Source organism: Molossus molossus, unplaced genomic scaffold (assembly GCF_014108415.1).
Source record: "Molossus molossus isolate mMolMol1 unplaced genomic scaffold, mMolMol1.p scaffold_m16_p_12, whole genome shotgun sequence".
In the NCBI taxonomy this organism is placed as follows: Eukaryota; Metazoa; Chordata; class Mammalia; order Chiroptera; family Molossidae; genus Molossus; species Molossus molossus.
Genome location: NW_023425347.1, coordinates 82,214,902 through 82,233,580, shown reverse-complemented (window position 1 = coordinate 82,233,580; position 18,679 = coordinate 82,214,902). Strand labels below are relative to the sequence as shown.

General features: G+C 49.2%; 1 protein-coding gene across 1 annotated transcript; it reads left to right on the top strand.

Moving 5' to 3' along the window:
* Nucleotides 1-598: 598 nt before the first annotated feature.
* On the top strand, nucleotides 599-17,681 carry TXLNA (taxilin alpha). Its single transcript, XM_036256460.1, has 12 exons — nucleotides 599-659; nucleotides 813-975; nucleotides 1,513-1,722; nucleotides 2,856-3,194; nucleotides 4,297-4,388; nucleotides 8,120-8,290; nucleotides 9,936-10,130; nucleotides 12,056-12,175; nucleotides 12,411-12,485; nucleotides 12,949-13,041; nucleotides 13,425-13,520; nucleotides 14,181-17,681. The coding sequence occupies exons 3-12, from the start codon at nucleotides 1,545-1,547 to the stop codon at nucleotides 14,520-14,522; spliced, it is 1,701 nt and encodes a 566-aa protein (XP_036112353.1). The 5' UTR covers nucleotides 599-659; nucleotides 813-975; nucleotides 1,513-1,544; the 3' UTR covers nucleotides 14,523-17,681.
* The last annotated feature ends 998 nt before the right edge of the window (nucleotides 17,682-18,679 follow it).

Sequence of the window (18,679 nt, the reverse complement as noted above, 5' to 3'; positions counted from 1 at the left end):
AAGGTCCTCTCAGCTCCTTCCAAAGAAGGGCTCATGCTGGTATTGGAGAAGGGAAAAAATATATCCTACTTTCACAAAGTTTTACCTTGACTCCTCAGGGAAAGCCGACCATGGTTATTTATTCTGGGTGAGAGGCAGGGTAGTCCAGTAGTTAAGATGGGTGCTGGTGCCCGACTTCCTGCTCTTAGCGCTCAATAGCGATGTGACCTTGGGCAAGTTAACCTTTGCCTTACCATCCTCAGCTGTAAAATGGGAATAACAAATAGTATTTATCTTGATGAGTAGTTATGAGTTAAGCTAGTAGATAACGGGAAAGCACACCGTAAGTGCTCAGAGAACTACTATTGTTATTGAAAGCTTCCATGTGAACACGGAAATTGAGTCCCTGGGACAGAAAAGAATGCCCAGTCACGTAGCGATTCAGTGATGACGTTCGGGCTGCAATACAATTCTCCTGGTTCCCAACCCAGTATTTTCTCCCTCATCCTCAGTTCCCAGGCTGGCATACATGTTCACAGCAGGGAGGAAGGATTGGTGGAGGCGTACAAGAAAGAAGATCCAGGCGTTAAGCTTCCAGAGCTGAACCATAGCTTCTACGATAGACACGAAGTTAACGTCGATCCTTGTGCAGAATGACCTGCTCCTTCCGGAACTCCGGAGTATGTGGCTCCTAGAATGAAAGCCCTTTCTATTGCATCCTGGGAGTTGGGGGTCATCCCCGATGCACGGAGGGAAATGTAGTCCTTTCCTCCCCCTCTTCCCCGCCCTCCAACTCGCCCGCCTCAGAGGCTGCTGTTCCTCATCTTTCCCAGCAAGCCCCGCGCGAGAGCGGGCTATTGATTGGCTGCAGGGAGCAGGCTCTGCCGGCAGCGGTTACCCAGGGTTTCCGGTGCGAGGCCACAGCGGGCGATCCGTCAGGACGTCGGTAGTGGGGTCCGTACCGCGGCGGCTAGAGGGACGAGGCGATCAGAGAGGGTCTGTAGACCTGAGCGCTTTCAGCCAGTGGGAAGAATCATGCAGATTGCGCGCGAGGGCTCGGGCCGGGGGCAGGGCCGATGTTTGCGCATGTGCGGGCGGGCTGCTGGCGGGCGGCGCGCGCGGTGGGAGGGCGCGCGGGGCGTGGGTGGCTGTGTGCGCGCGCGCGCGGGGGTGCCCACGTGGGGCCCGGGAGGCGGGGGAGAGATCAAGAATCGAGAGCGTCCCGCCACGTCAGTCACCGGCCGGGAGCCTATCCCGCGCTTGGCAGATCCTGAGGGGGCCCCGTTGTGCCGGGAAGAGGCTTCAGGAAAAAGGAGGCCTGTCCTCCCTCGCTCCTGGAGCAGCACCCCAAAAACCTGTTTGGGCACACCAGGCTCCCCTAACCCGCCAGAGACAGGGAGAACCGTTGGTTTCCTCCGGGGAAGGCCGGCCAGTTTGTTTTTAGGAGCTTTGTGCATTCGGTATTGGGATTTCTGGTCCGGGCTGAGAAGAATTTCGAAGTCTGGAAAATAGCAAGTGTGTTCGTTTTTGTAGGATCAGCTCCTCACCTAGCATTGCAAACCACGATGAAGAATCAAGACAAAAAGAATGGGACTGCCAAGCAATCAGGCAACACTTCCAACCCAAAAAGCAACTCGGGGCCGGCGGAAGTAGGACCAGAGGGAGCCCAGGGGCTGCGCAGCCAGTCGGCCTCTGCGACAGAAGCTGAAGGTGCCACCAGCCAGGCTCCAGGGAAGACTGAGGGTGTGTGCCAGCTCTGCTTTTCCAGCGGGCGAGGGGAGGAGTGTGTGGTGAGCCAGTCTAGCTTCTGGAGTTAGAGGCCCTGTTTACCCAGAAAGAAGGAGCTGTAGAATGAGAAGAGGACAGTACTGAGTCTGTGCGACCCCCACCCTGTCTAGGGTAGAGTCTTGGACTCTAAGCACAGGAATAAAACTTGAGAGAAGGCTCTGACAGGATTCATCGGGTGGCAGTCATATGAGACACCCACCCTGCAAGTCCAGATTAGAAACACCTCATGCACCAGTGGGTAGCTGCTCTTTTTTTTTTTTTTTTTTTTTTTTAATCCTCACCCGAGGACATTTTTCGATATCTTGTTCAGATAGAGTGAGAGGGAGGGAGAGAGAGAGAAACATCGACGTGAAAGCGACACATCGAGTGGTTGCCACCCACACGACCCAACCAGGGCTGGGGACAAACTGCAACCAAGGTACGTGCCCTTAGCAGGAACCGAACCCGGGTCTCTCCGGACCGGACCGCAGGCCGACGCTCTAACCGCTGAGCCAAACCGGTCAGGGCGGTAGCTGCTCTTTATACTTGAGGCATTTCTGGAACATTTTAATAGCAAGAAATGATTTTCGCCCTGGCCAGTTTGGCTCAGTGGTTAAGAGCGTCGGCCTGTGGTCCGGAGAGACCCGGGTTCGGTTCCCACTAAGGGCGCGTACCTGGTTGCGGTTTGTCCCCGGCCCTGGTTGGTCGTGTGGGTGGCAGTCACTCGATGTGTCCCTTTCACATCGATGTTTCTCTCTCTTTCTCTTTCTCTCTCTCCCTGCCTATCTGAACAAAAAATGGAAAAATGTCCTCTGATGAGGATAAAAAAAAAGTGATTTTCACGGGGAGGACAAGAGGGTGGACTAGCCTTTGAGCTCTTGCCACATGCCATTTCTATGTGCTGGATCTTTTGCTTACGTGATTTGTTTTCTACTCAAAGCAAACGGGTGGGTGGTAGTGAGAAGTAGTCATATCATTTTATAGGTAGATTGAGCTTAAAAAAGTCAGGCAACATTTAACCCAAACCAGTAAGTTCGGGCCTGAAAAATCCTGATCAGTGGTATAACCACCTTATTTCTCACTCTGCTCCTTATCCTCTCCTGCTTCAGGAGCACAAGCCAAAACCTCTCAGTCTGGGGCCCTCCGTGATGTCTCTGAGGAGCTGAGCCGCCAGTTGGAAGACATCCTGAGTACGTACTGTGTGGACAACAATCAGGGGGGCCCAGGTGAGGATGGTGCACAGGGTGAGCCTGCTGAACCTGAAGATGCAGAGAAGTCCCGGACCTATGCTTCAAGGAATGGGGAGCCTGAGCCAGAGACCCCAGTAGTCAATGGTGAAAAGGAGACCTCCAAGGGGGAGACAGGCACAGATGAGATCCGGGCAAGTGATGAGGTGGGAGACCGAGACCACCGAAGGCCACAGGAAAAGAAGAAAGCCAAGGGTCTGGGTGAGCAGAGGGCAACTATTTGTGAGGCTGGTGAGGGGAGGGAGTTTGTACCTGACATTCCGTGGGCTACCCTGCTCTGCTAGGATTCAGAGGGAGCCCTGCTTTTCAGAGCAGTGTGTCACACTAGTTTAATCATAGCCAGGGCTGTGAGACCATCGCAGAGAGGTGTGCAGCTTGTTCACTGCATAAGGGCTTCTGGCCTTGGGAGCAAGTGAGAACTGAAATCCAACCTGCTCTTTGAGAAAATGGAGAGCAGGAGGCCTGGGTGGACTCCTGTGCCAGACAGCATCATTTCTAAACTGCAACCGTGAGCAAGGCTTTTCTCCTTTCTGGTCCTTAGTTGTCACTTCTCTACAATAAGAGAATTAGATGAGATCAGGGTTGAAAACACAACTAAACCAAGCTAGCCAAGAGAGTGCCTACTTCATCCAAAGGGTTGACTGCCATGTGCTCCCAGCAAGTTGATAGCACGTAAAACTACAGGCTATGTCTAGATAGCCTTTTTTTTATTTTATTTTAAGAAAAGCCAGAGTTACATTCTAGCTCTAGATTTTTAACAGTTGGCAACTGATATGCTAGGAGCCAAACAAAACCCATCTGTGGGTTGGATTTGGTCTGTGTGCCAGTGACTGACTTGCAGTCTCCACACTGATATCTTGGAGCTTCCCAGAGTTGTCACTTCATTCCTTTTTGCATCCTTCCTCTTTAGAGGGTGTTCCTTGTATTGAAACAGTAGTACTGAATTCACAGATGGGACACCTTTCTTAAATCTGTTGGTAGAGTTGTCAGCTTTTTTTTCTTCCATTCCTGGTGCTCACCAGGAAGATTCCACAGAGATTCAGTCATTGATTTAATAAGTATTTGTTGAGCATATCCTCTGTTATGGGCACTAGGGACAGCACTGGGCTACAGTGATGGGCAGAATTGAGTTGGTCTCAGCCCTCCCAAAGCCCACAGACTAGCAGGGAAAGCAACCAGTTCAACAAACAAAAATATAAAGTATGATAGGGGAGGGCTGTCTCAAGACAGAAGAGTATGGACCCAGGCCTGGAGGGGACCTCCAGAGGAGGGGTTACATGCCTTTGCTCCCTGTACTTTGCAGGAAAGGAAATTACATTACTGATGCAGACATTGAACACGCTGAGTACCCCAGAAGAGAAGTTGGCAGCTCTGTGCAAGAAGTATGCTGAACTGGTCAGTTCTCCCCGTTCTTCTTGTACCTTCTCTGCCTCGGAATGTCAGCAGGCCACCCAGCATGGGGTTGGGGATACAAGGGCAGGTGGGTGGCTTAGGCTCTGATCAACCTCTCTGAGCCTTTTCCTCATCTAACTAGGGGGTCAAGTCTCAGTCACTGTCTTCTGGGCTGACAATAAGAGGAGAGATTGCATGTTCTAGTGGCAGAGACCTAGCTCCTGGCCTGCATCCTAGATACCATGTCATCTCACCCCTATGTGCTTCAGTATGCATCTTCCCCAAATGTGGAAAATGCCAGGGCCATCATCACACTTAATAAAATTAATCATTTGATACTCTCTTAACACCCAGTCCATAGTCAAATTTCCCCAGTTGTTTAAAAATGTCAGTTTGATCAAATCAAGGTCCAAAGGAGGTCCGTTTATAACATTGGGTTGGTATGACATTTTTTCCCCCCTTTACTCCAAAGCAGTTTTCCCCTTACTGCCCTGCCCTTTTCCCCATAACATTGACTTATTGCAGATCACTTGTCTTGTAGGGTGTCCCACTTTGTAGCTTCGTGGTGGCATTTAACTTGTTCCTTTGCCTCCTTAGTTTCTGTAAATAAAGTGGAAGTTAACTTTAGGAGCTTAATCCAAGTTCAGCTCTTTTTACAAGAATTTTTTTTTTTCTTCACCCAAGGACATTTTTCCATTTTTTTGTTCAGATAGAGTGGGAGGGAGGGAGAGAAACATCGACATGAAAGGGACACGTTGAGTGGCTGCCACCTGCACAACCCATCCAGGGCCAGGGACACTGCAACCAAGGTACACGCCCTTAGCGGGAACCGAACCCTGGTCTCTCTGGACCGCAGGCCGATGCTCTAACCGCTGAGCCAAACCGGCCAGGGCTTACAAGAATTCTTTGTAGGTGGATCACAGGAGAAACAAAGTGTGGTCATCCCACCTTTATTTTTATTTTTTTTTAATTATGGCACACCCAGATCATGTAGTAATTTTATTTTATTTTATTTTGTACATGCCCCTAGCAGGAACCAAACCCGGGACTCTCTGGTCCATGGGCCGATGCTCCAACCGCTGAGCCAGACTGGCCAGGGCTGTCATCCCACTTTTAGAGATGAAAGATTATTCAGGTTCCCTATCAAAATCTGAATGAATAGATTCATCTACTGAAGGTTATTGCCTAATAACTTTTTTTTTTTTTTATCCTCACTCGAGGACTTTTTTCTTTTTTTTTGCATTTATCTTCAGACAGAGCGGGGCGGGGGGAGAAAAACATCAATGTGAGAGAGACACATAGAGTGGCTACCACACACACGACCCCAACCAGGGCTGGGGACAAACTACAACCGAGGTACGTACCCTTAGCAGGAACCAAACCCAGGACTCTCTAGTTTGCAGGCTAATGCTCTAACCCCTGAGCCAAACTGGCTAAGGCCTAATAACTTATTTTTAAATTATTTCATTCTATTCACATTTATTAGCTGGAATTTTGTAAGGAATTTTTCTCATCTATAAAATGGGGGAAATCATACCTGCCTAATGGGGTTATTATAATGATTAAATAAAGGAAAGGATATAAGAAAGATACCACCATTTCAGAATGATCCAGCCCTGGAAAGATTGATGATGGCTGGAGAGGAGGAAGTGGGTTGCTAGAATGACGTTCTTGAGTGGCCAAGAGGAGGTGAGGTCCATTGCACCAGCACAGGAGTCCACCATGGTTAAAAGCTGGACCAGTTCTCATGACCAGGAGAGGATGGGTATAGGTGGACTGGATAATATAGAGCTTGTGCCTTTGCTCCTCTGGCTGCTTCTGTGTTCTCAAGGAAATGGAAATGGTAGTTTTAGCTTGGGCGGGAGAGATTTGAAGAGGAGAATGAAATAGTGTTCTAGAAGAAGAATGTGAATAACATGAGAAATGTAGGCAGACCAGGGGGCAGTGATGGTCATGAATGTCAAAGTGAGATTCTTTAGCCCTGGCCGGTTTGGTTCAGCGGTTGGAGCGTCCACCTGCGGTCCGGAGAGACCTGGGTTTGGTTCCTGCTAAGGGCACGTACCTCGGTTGCAGTTTGTCCCCGACCCTGGTTGGTTGTGCGGGTGGCAGCCACTCGATGTGTCCCTTTCACATCGATGTTTCCCTCTCTCTCTCTTCCTCTCTCTCCCTCCCGCTCTGTCTGTACAAAAAATGGAAAAATGTCCTCGGATGAGGATTAAAATAAATAAATAAATAAATAAATAAATAAATAAATAAAGTGAGATTCTTTAAACAAGGGCTGCTCCAGTGCCAGTGCAGGTAAGCAGGAAGTCGATATACCAGAGTTGAGATTTTTCTGGGAAAAGAAAGGAATGTAAGCTGGACCTTCTGAGACCACAGATATTGGTTGGAGGGGATGAACTAGGAAGATGTGTGGTGGTGCTGGCTTGGGATGAGATCATGGAGGTGGGTGCAATTCTGAGTGAAGACAGTGGCCGGTTGAAATGTGACTAATCTGAATCTGGATGAGTTATAAGTATAAGGTACACATTGTGTTTTACAGACCTAAGGTAAAGGAAGACTGTAAAATACCTCAAACTTTTTACATTGATTCTAGGTTGAAATTATAATATTCTGATATTAGAAGTTAATTTCACCAACTTTATTTTTTACTTTTTATTTTATTTATTTATCCTCACCCGAGGACATTTTTCAATATTTTGTTCAGATAGAGTGGGAGGGAGAGAGAGAGAAACATCGACATAAAAGGGATACATTGAGTGGCTGCCACCCACATGACCCAACCAGGGCCGGGGACAAACTGCAACGAGGTACATGCCCTTAGCAGGAACTGAACCTGGGTCTCTCTGGACCGCAGGCTGATGCTCTAACCGCTGAGCAAAACCGGCCAGGGCTATTTTTTACTTTTTAAATGTGGCCACTGGAAAGTTATAATTACATACTTGAGTTGCATTCTGTGTACTGTTCAGCATGAATAGGCTCATAGAAAATAGATCTGAGCTGAGAGAGGACAGGTTCAGGGAGGAGGTTAAGGACTGTGAGTCCAGGGAGTCAGAAGGATTGTCTGTCAGTAATGAATGAAAAAGCCAAGATGAACCCTGACTTTTGGCTCAGTGGTTAGAGCGTTGGCCAGAGGACCAAAGGGTCGCGGGTTCAATTCCCAGTCAAAAGCATGTACCAGGATTGCAGGTTCAATCCCCGGCCCCAGTCGTGTGGGAGACAATGTGTGTGTGTGTGTCTCTCCTCCTCCCTCCTTCCCTTCCACTCTATCAAAAAATCAATGGAAAAATATCCTCGGGTGAGGATTAACAAAAAAGGCCAAAATGATAAGAGTTGTGTTGAAGAAATGGTGCACCAGTGCTAAAAGTCTTGGAGTAGGGAGTGATGGGGTCTGTTGATGAGTACAAAGATGAGTAGCCTGTGGTCTCATAAGAAGGCATGAGTGTCCCCAGAGTTGGAGCAGTGTAATGGTTATGAGAGTCTTGAGAGCTTTGTCTCTGGAGTCAGAGCTGGGAGAGAGACCAGGATATACTGGCTGCATACCTCTGCTTTTCGTGTCTGAGTGTCCATTTCTGTATCCTTGAGGTGCAGGGGCTCTTGGGGTTTTTGTGAAGAGCAAATGGAGCACCCACACAGTGTCCGACCTGAGCTATTATGGCTGGAGTCAGGGGAGAGGGCCAGGATCAGGTCAGCTCAGAGCTTCACAGAGCATTTACCTGCCCTCCTCTCCCCAGCTGGAGGAGCACCGGAACTCCCAGAAGCAGATGAAGCTCCTGCAAAAGAAGCAGAGCCAGCTGGTGCAGGAGAAGGACCACCTGCGTGGTGAGCACAGCAAGGCCATCCTGGCCCGCAGCAAGCTTGAGAGCCTGTGCCGTGAGTTGCAGCGCCACAACCGTTCCCTCAAGGTAGGCTGGCTGGGCCCTCTGAGAAGGACAACTGGCTACCTTGACTTCCACTTATCTTTAGTGGCTTTCCCCTTAAAAACTAGCACAGGCTCTCAGTATAGAAATAGATTTCCCCGGTAATGCCCTGCCTTAGTGAGAACTACTTGTAACCATTTGACATGTACTTGTATTAGGTCAGGTAAAGACTAAGGAGCAAAGAGAACCCAGATTGCAGGCCTTCAGGAGTTCTCAATTCTATCGCAGTCCCGGGTAAGCTGTGGTCCAGTGCCGACCAGCAGCTCTGCTCTCAAGAGTTGGTCAGTCAGAAATATGGGTCCTGTTCTCCTTGTTCTGTCTATCCTAGGGTGAGGCTACTCTGGTTAAAGCCTGGTCACTGCTATGACCTCCAGGTCATTTTTGTACATATAGCTTTTATATATTTCTCATACAACTTGGATCAGTAAATGTATGGTATTTTGCAACTTGCTTTGCTAGTCTTTAGTTTGTCTTTTAAAATGTTACAAAATGTATTATGTTTGATGTGACGGGTTCAAAGGTGACAAAAGTATAGTACATCAAAGGTAATAGTCACCCACTGTCTTCAACCCTAAGACCCAGCAGAAACCACAGGGAAGTAAACCTAATATGTAAGTTTAAGTACAACCTTTTAACTTCCCTATCTACATATAAAACCCTACATACAGTTTTTTTAAATGAAAGTATTACACATGTATTGTTTCATATCCTATTCCATTTTTTCACTGTACACAATGCCTTATCTTTCCCTGTCAGTGTATATACACCTATCTCATTCTTTTTAACAACATCATTGTATGGATATTGTATTTTGTTCCTATCCTCATTGAGGTATTTTGGGGTTGTTTCCAATTTTTCATTATTATATATGGAGAGCTACAATGAGAATTCTTATTACATATATTCCTGGTAATTACATAGAATTTATCTATAAGATAAATCTCAAAAGTGATATGTTTGGGTCAAAGAGTGTGCAAATTTTAAATTTTAATAGATTTTGCCAGATTTCCTTCCCACTAACAGTATCTGAATGCCTAAATTCTGCACAATTTTGCCGATCCCCTGGGTATTACTGAATCTAATTACTTGGTGGTAGGGGGAGGTGTCAAAGATGCAAGCCCATTAAAACAAGACTACTTAAGGCCCTGGTCAGGTAGCTCAGTTGTTTAGAGCATCTTCCCAGATACATCAAGGTTGTGAGTTCGATCTCTGGTCAGGGCACATACAAGAAGCAATTAATGAGTACATAAATAAGTGGAACAACAAATCAATGTTTCTTTCTCTCTCGTTCCTTCCCTCTTTCCCTTTCTCTCTCTAAAAAGTCAATAAAGAAAAGAGACTATTTAATAGGTCTAGAAGCTAGGTTTCAGGAAATTGAAAGTTCTTCAGAATGGCACTTAACATGTATGCCTGCATTTTTCTAGGGAGAGAATCTCTCACTTGGTGCCACCTGAGATACAGAAGGGTCTGCTAGGAGCCCCCATTGCGTGACATCTTGGAGCTTGGCTACCCCTCGCTTTGAGAGCAGGGAGGACTATTGATAGACACCATCCTGAGCTAGTTGGGGGAGCCTGGTAAAGCTGGCTGGGGAGCAATAGATGATGGAGCTGGGGCTGACTTCTCTGCCCAGGAAGAAGGCGTGCAGCGGGCCCGGGAGGAGGAGGAGAAACGCAAGGAGGTGACCTCACACTTCCAGGTGACGCTGAATGACATTCAGCTACAGATGGAGCAGCACAATGAGCGTAATTCCAAGCTGCGCCAGGAGAACATGGAGCTGGCTGAGAGGCTCAAGAAGCTGATTGAGCAGTATGAGCTACGAGAGGAGGTAAGGTGTCATGGACAGCCACCATGGCCAGGGAATTGGGAGGTTCTGGGTGTGTGGCAGGCACTGGGACAGCACTTTTGAGGCTTCATTTCATTCTCCCATTCTTCCTTCTTCCTTGGGAGGGGAGCAATGTTGTACATCTTCATGTAGACAAGGATTTGAGGTAAGGAAAAGAGAATAGCCCACAGCCATATGAGCACAGGTCCATAATATCTGTCCAAAATGGTAGGGCCAGGTATCTTGTAGATTTAGAACTGCCCAAGTATTGGAATGAAAATAATGTTCATGTACTGTGTATCACATAGTACCCCCCCGTAGGGTGTTGCTTATGGCAGCATCCCCAAATCAGACACATTAATATTTATTCAATTAAACTGAGTATACGTACCTAGATTATAATTAGCCGTACAAAGGTACAGGTCAAGTTTGTCTGCCAACTTCTAACAATTTTAGTTTTCAGAATTTTTTAGAATGTGAAATTACAGGGAAGGAGCTGGCCCTGTGGCCAGTGACTCCAAAGGCTATGCCCTCTGATTCCTTGGTGCTCTGCTGCCCCTGCCACCAGAAAAGGCCGGATGTCACTGCCTTGGCTGGCATTGGCTGCTTCCCAGGGCACCTGAATCCCTCCTTTGTGTCTCTTTGGGACCAGGCCTCTTCCTAGGCCCTGGGGCTGTGGTGACAGGTGATAGGTGGTATAGGCAAGACCCTGCCCTCTTGGGCTCACAGTCCAGTGTGGCAGTCACTGTGTGCAAAGCCTAGAGGGGCTTCCCCTGACCCACCCTGTCTTTTCCTATACTTTTGTCATCTAGGAATAAGGCTGCTTGTGATGCATTTGGTTTGAGGGGAGTTGGTTTGGTTCTTGTCCCTCAGCACTGAAAGACATGGAGGACTCTTCCTCTCCCCCTGACCCCCACCCTGCTTCAACCCAAGGCAAAAGAAGAATTGGGCCCTGGCCGGTTTGGCTCAGCGGTCAGAGCGTCCACCTGAGGTCCAGAGAGACCCGGGTTCGGTTCCCGCTAAGGGCATGTACCTTGGTTGCAGTTTGTCCCCGGCCCTGGTTGGTCGCGCAGGTGGCAGCCACTCAATGTGTCCCTTTCACATCGATGTTTCCCTCTCTCTCTCTCCCTCCCACTCTGTCTGTACAAAAAACGAAAAAATGTCCTCAGGTGAGGATAAAAAAAAAAAAAGAAGAATTGGTACTGCCTGTGGAGGTAGAGGTGTGGGGCCCCAAGTCTTGTGTCCCTCATTTACACCCCACCCCCAGTTGGAATCAGACACTGCTGTCCTACCCACTCTGAGCCTCAGATCACAGACGACTGAAATTCATCATGTCCCAAACTAGACACATACCCAAGCCACCTTCCCTTTCTTGTTAAAAAAAAAACACAAAATTTTCTACACCCCTTTATGCAGTTGCTTTTACCTTTTAGGTAGCACTTGAGTCCATCATCTTCGCTCTATCCCCATCCCAGTTTCCAGGTCTTCTGCAGTTAGGACATCCGTCCTTGGGCTATCAAATCTTCACCTATAGACAGAGCTCTGCCATTAGAGCTAAGCTGTTGGCACAGGTGTCATTTTTGCCCTTTCTTCCCACTTACAAGGGAGACGGGCTACAAAAGTGAGGGTTGTCAGCCCAATAAATTGGTCTCTCTTGGGGCTGGAGATTTGAGTATTTATTAATTTGCTTCCTGGGAGCTGATTTCATCCATAAACCCCTGTGATCACCCAGGACTGACTCAGTGGGAGAGATATAAGGTGAGGTTGGGACCCATGTTCTATGGTTCACGTGAGTCCAGCATGTCAGATTGAGATGGGGGCTGAGCTGGGGGTTGTGGGGGACAGGGGGGCCCTGGTATCTAGCTACTGGGCCTCCCTGAGAAATGGAGCTTCTGATGGGTGGACCCCTCCCACCGTGCTTTCTGCAGCATATCGACAAAGTCTTCAAACACAAGGACCTGCAGCAACAGCTGGTGGACGCCAAGCTCCAGCAGGCTCAGGAGATGCTGAAGGAGGCAGAGGAGAGGCACCAGCGGGAGAAGGATTTTGTGAGACTCAGGCCCTGGGGTTGGGGGTGGTCTTGGAAGAGGTAGGTTGGGTTCTGGCTCAGCTCCTAGTCCAGTTGGTATGGGAAAGGTTGCTTGCCTGGCCAGACCTGGGCACTGCTTCCTCAGACACTAGACGGAGAGCAGGAAGTCTCAGTGGGTTCCGGTATATATGGCAAAAAAAAAACACAGCCCCTTGGGGCTTCTGATGGGGTCTGGTGTCCTATCTTGGAAATAGCTCCTCAAAGAGGCAGTGGAGTCCCAGAGGATGTGTGAGCTGATGAAGCAGCAGGAAACCCACCTGAAGCAGCAGGTGAGCGATAGTGTGTATCCTGACCCTGTGCCTCCTAGGTCTCCTCACTGGGCCCTGTCCTGCGGGGAGGGAACTGGGACCCTCATTCTAGGACTACCTTGACTGCTGTGTGACCTTGCTGAGTCTTTGTTCTCTCTGGACCCGCCCAGCACCTGTGTGGTGGTGACCAGGTGGCTAGGTGAGCTCAAAGGACTTCATTCCTAGTCAGAAGTGTTGTGTTGCTTTTGAGGAGGTGGGGGCAGATGGTTGTTTTTAATTCTATAAATTATACTTAATTACAGAAGAAACATTTGAAAAGAAAGGTAAAATATATCACCCTAAATCCTACTTTCTAGACTTATGTAAAAAAAAAAGGGTATCTCAGTGGAATTGTTGGGTCAGAGGGCCAAGGATGGGTCTGAGTGTGTTGACCAGAAGTGCTCTCCAGGAAAGTTCAGTCTTACTTGGTTTCTTTCTCACCCAGCTTGCTCTATACACAGAGAAGTTTGAGGAGTTCCAGAACACTCTTTCCAAAAGCAGTGAGGTGTTCACCACCTTCAAACAGGAGATGGAGAAGGTAACACTGGTCCAGGCTGGGTGTGGCTGCAGGGGCACAAGCCGCTTCATTTAGAATGTGGTACCTCACTGGGAACTATTTACAGTAATTGTGTGATTGAGACCAAGGGTGGGACTGTAAGGAAGGATACCAGCTTTTCCTCCCTTTCAAGGAAGTATCAGTGGTATGTGCACCTTCCGGGTTGTCCTGGGGAATGGACTGTCTCGTCATTTCTTGTTATTGGCATTGAGCATTTAACTTGAGAGGTCCTAAGGTGGCACAGAAGGCACTGGCTGTGTCGTGTAATGCCTTGCCTGCCCCCATGGGACCATTCCCCACCTTAGGGACACAGATACAGACAGTCTTGTGCCCTGACCATTTCCTCTGCCTGTCACATAACCCAGATGACTAAGAAGATCAAGAAGCTGGAGAAAGAAACCACCATGTACCGGTCCCGTTGGGAGAGCAGCAACAAGGCTCTGCTGGAGATGGCTGAGGAGGTGGGCTGAGTGCGCCCGGAAGCCTGGGGCAGAGTGTGCAATTACTGAGTATCAGGCCATTTCCTGTGGTTCTAGCAGTGAGTGATGTCCCTAGCATGAAGTGGAGATGAGCATGTCTATCTGAGTCCAAGGCACTGCCAACTCTCCCCAGGGGAGGTGGTGAGCTAAGTCATAGGCCTACAGTGGCAGCAAAGAGAATAAAGAAAATCAAGGAGTGCCAACGATGAGTGTAGTTTGTGTGCGGAGTGGCCCTGATCTTTTGATTTTGTGGCTTGAGAGGTAGGAGAGGAAAGGAACTCAGTGTTAGAGCAGCTACTGCAGCCAGACCAGTTCATCGAACCGTCCCTCCAGCTCTGTGAGGTTGATGTTAGTAGACGAGTTTAAGGAGATAGGCTCAAAATACTATCTGAGCAAGTACTTTGCCAAGGTCTTGTGGTGGATAAGTGGAGGAATACGTTGCCTCTAAGTCATGCCCCTCTTTACACCACATTGCCCTCAACTGACAGGCAAGTCTTGGCATAAACCACAGCTGTTTACTTGAAAGGGGCGATTTGGACTCCAGTCTGCTCCCAGTGTTCAAGTGTGAATGTTTTCTACCAAGCAGCAGTGTCAGGTGGAGGGTTTATGGCATGACACTGAAAAGGCCCTTTCTCTCCCTAGAAAACACTTCGGGACAAAGAGTTGGAGGGCCTGCAGGTGAAAACCCAGCGGCTGGAGAAGCTGTGCCGGGCGCTGCAGACAGAGCGCAATGACCTGAACAAGCGGGTACAGGACCTGAGTGCTGGTGGCCGAGGCTCCCTCACTGACAGTGGCCCTGAGCAAAGGCCAGAGGCTGCCACTGCCTCCAAGGAGCAGGGTGGCGAGGAGCAAGGTGGTGAGGGGCCCGGGACCCAAGCACCTAGCTCTCCAGGAGCCACAGAAGCTCCTCGCTGCCCTGGAGCACCAAGCACAGAAGCATCAGGCCAAACAGGGCCCCAGGAGCCCACCTCCACCACCGCCTAGGTAGCCTGGCACTGGGGGCATGCTGGGAAGGGAGCAAGCAGCCCAGCCAGGCCTGGCCCGTGCAAGGCTCCCACTGCTAAGCAGTCCATTGCTGAGGCCCAGGGTGCTCTGACCTGGCTGGCATGACACTTTGCAGTTTGAATTTCATGGGTCAGTTTTACATATATATGACGTGCAAGGCCTTATACATTTATATCCATAAGTGTAAAATAGGCTTGCATTGGATGGAGATGGATGTGTACAGATGAAGTCAGTGACTCTTGTGAACTGAAGAGTCAAAGAGGAGCCATCATCTGTAGCCGCCTTCACAGTGACCTGGCAGGACAAGTGACTTAAACATTTCCCTGCCTGATTTGAGGCTCAGACCCCTCCCCTCCCTGCCCTTCAGGGATCATGACAAGTGACACACCCAGGCCTTGACTGTGTTTCTCTTGTTAGCAGGACTTGGGCAGCTCTCCTGGAAGCTCCTTTGCTTTTCTTAACCTGGAAAAGGGGTCCCCAGGCAGAGCCTTGGCAGGGCACTCAGAGCTGGTGATCAAACCACTTTCCTGCCTAGGACAAGGAATTTGGAGAATGTTTCTGTGTGGGATGATGTGCTGGTAGGGAGCCCTCTGGGCACCACTTCCCCTGCCCTGTGGTAGTGCCAGGACTAGGCCAATGATGCTTCTCAGTAGCCTTATCATTCACAGGTGCCTCTCTAGCCTGCACAAATGATTGACGAGATCACCCAAAGGATTCTTTCTGAAGGTTTGTTTTTGTTGCACATGACAGTGTTTGTACTGAGGATCTTCTGAGGGAGGAGGAGGACTCTAGCAGTGGTGCCTGGTTCCTGGCCTCCAGTGCCCCACCACCCTCTCCACCCCACCTGGCACTTTTGTCATGTTGGTGCTTAGGTTTCCTATTTGATGAAATCAAACTGTAGTAAGAGGAAGGAAAGGGCTTCTGATGGCCTTACCGGAAGCTTACCTATGGGTCACAATCCTGGATGGCCACCGCCAATCGCCAATTCCCATTACCACTGTTTCCATGCAGCAGTTGCTGAGCCCCAGGAGCAACTATCCCTGGAGGCTTTATGAGTCTGTTTCTGTTTCCTGCCCCCATTCCCAGTGTGCAGTCCTTGAGATTTGCTCTGGTTCCATTGTCCAAGGAGTAAGAGCTGAGATATATCCTTGACATCCCATTTCTTCCAGTGTGGGAGCCTCAGCTCTTGTCTGACAACTGATGGATAAGAATGAGAACAACTGACTGAACCCCAGAAATCCACAAAATGGCTGCAGATACTTGTGTCTGTCCCCATCCAGTACCTCATAATCGCCCCTCCCCTTACATGTTACTGTATACTCTGAAAGTTCTGCTGGTTGCAAACTTGTCTAGGGTATTCTTCTGTCCTTGTACAGAGCAATTTTCTAGAACAACAGGATGAATTTGGATCAGGAAGTGGGACTCTTCTGGGCTTGGGGTACTATACCCCACCTCCAGCTGGGTGGCTTCAGTGTAGCTGAGGGAGCCACAGACGAAGGTGAATAGGATGGTTGAGCTGCTGCTTGGTGTATTTTCTTGAGGCTGATTCATTATCATACAGGCCCTTTCATCTTGCACAACTAGCCCATTCTTTCAGCCCCTAAATCCCTCTCATAAAATAGGTTCATGAAGAGTACTAAGTATTCCTGAACCCTGTTCTGACAGACCAGTGATGCAAATGAAAGGTACACCATTTCTCCTCTGCCCCCATAGTAGGTACCACTAATCTGCTTCAGAGTATTGCCTGCTCATCCCTGGTATCTCATTTCTCAAGGTTCCCTCAGCAGCCAGTGTTGAGTGCTGTAACCTATTTACCATCCCTGGCTGAGATACTGCTCTCCTTTGGAGAAGTGTTTCCTAAGGTCTCTTCTTCCCCTCTGAAATGCCTGAGTCTAGAATGGTCCCTGGACATGCATCTTCCTGTTCCAGTAAGGCTCCTTCCCCCAGCCCCTGTGCCAGTCTGAGGTGCACAAGAGCTGCCAGACGCCCTACAGGGAGGGTTTGCTAGGCTATGGAAGTGCTGGGAAAAGGCAGAAGCTTCTGTCCACCCCCTTTAAAGACCAGGTAGATTTGCAGTGGCCCACATATGATTGCCTGCCTCACTTCAGCTACCTCTTAAAGCCCATGGGGTTGGGGGGAGGGGTCTGTTGGAGCTCAGTGTGGTGGGATGGGAACTCAGCACAGCAGCCCTCTGAAACCAAGTCCAGCTACTGTGGAGCTACAGTGAGCAAGGTAGCCCCAGCTGGGCTTCCCAGGTCAGAAATAATAGGCCCTGAGCAGGATGAAACCTTTGCTCTTAGCTCTGGGCATCCTGGCCAGGCGGCTATAGATGGGGATCCCATTCCTCTAATTCCGTTGACCAAATCTTAATCACTACAGCTGCTCTGCTTGCTCTGCTTTCCAAAGCCAGCCCAGGTACCTGGGTGCTGCCCACACCAGCCAGGAGCCTGGGCCAGATGCAGGGGATGTGGCCTATCTGAAGGTCAGTGCCTTCCTCACTAGGGCAGGTCCCATGTACATGACCTCAGTTCTAGGACCAAGAGCTGTGTTGGTTTCTTAGATTGCTAGCTTTTCCTCTACGGGACCACAGCAGGTGAGGCTCAGCCCAGAGCCCTGGCTCTGCTGACAGTGATTTGTGTTCAGGACCTTGTCCAGCTGAGAGTTTCATGTACACCAGATTCTGAGAGGTGTCAGCAGCACTTTTTTGTTTGTTTTCCATGAGGTTTTTGGACCATGGGCTGAGCTCAGGCACTTTTCTGTAAGAGAATGTTATGTCTATAAAAATGGTTATTTCCCCTCCTCCACCCCATTGTGGTGGCCCTGCTGAGGCTGACCAAGAGGCCAGTGGAGCTGCCCTGGTGTCTATGGGGGAGGGCTAAGGCCTGCTGAGCTGATTCTCCAGCTGCTGCTCCAGCCCTCCCACTTTGCACAGCACAGAGGGTCACTCCAGCGAGGGACAGCTAAGCACCTGCCTGGGGGAGTGGTGCAGCCATCTGTCCCTGTAACTGCTTCCCTTATGGTCCAACTTGGCTTCCCAGGTTTGTTTGAAACTGTGCTGACCGCTTTTTGGGGGGGGGGTCTCATTTAGGTGTTCACAACAGCCAGGGACTTGATTTTGATGTATTTTAAACCATATTAAATAAAGAGTCTGTTGCCTTATTGCTTCTTTCCTGACCTTTGTGGTCATTTGGTACTTTTGGGTCCATCCAGCCATCAGTGATTTGTCTGGGTCTGCTGCCAAGTCTCTGGCTGTGCCCTGATACCCCGCATCTTCCAAAGTGCCCTCCTTCCTGCTCAGGACACACAAATTCACTTGAGCTGCCTGAATGGAGCCCTTGGCAAGTTGGCGTGGTGGTCTATATACAGTCGGCCCTCGTTTGTTGCAGTTAATCAGTTCCAGACTCTACCGCGATAAATGAATTTCCACGAAGTAGGATTCTTTCTTTATACACAGTCATCCCTCGCCACTTGGCATTTCTACTTTCACAATTTTTTCTACTATATTTGAAAAAAACAGGATAAGAGTGAAGCCGTGAAAGTAGAAGCACGAAGTGGTGAGGGAAGACTGTACAGGAGCAACAGAGATGATTTTTACTCAGTCAAAAATTGTCCCTGCCCTCCGAGCGCTCACAGCTGGTGAGGGGGAAAGGAACACTTAGATGTAGAAAGGGTGGTGGTGCTCTGGGAGCAGAGTAGGGAATACTCCCTTCAGCAAGGGAATAGGAGTGGATCCCTGGAAGGGCCTGTGGCCCAAAGGGCAGGTGGAAGTTCAACAACATTTAATAATAGTGGTTCACCTAGCAATGTGGGTGCACTGGATGGTGGTGGAGGAGACAAGGCAGGAGCCTGTGTGCCAGGTGAAGGAATTTGGACTATATTCGGGGGAGGGGGGGTCACTGAAGGTGTTTAGGTAGGAGATAGATAGGATCCATGAAAAAGGCCAAAAGCAAAGGCAGCAGAAATCTAAGCACATGCCAACTGAGGTCCAAATTAAGGTGAGTGGACATCACTACTATCTGGGGCTGTCTGCCATGGGCAGCATCTCTTGGCACTGGCCCATAAGGGTCCTCCCAAGTTCCTTTCCTTTGATTTTGTGCATTCCTTGACCACATTCTGCATGCAGTTCTTAAGAATGA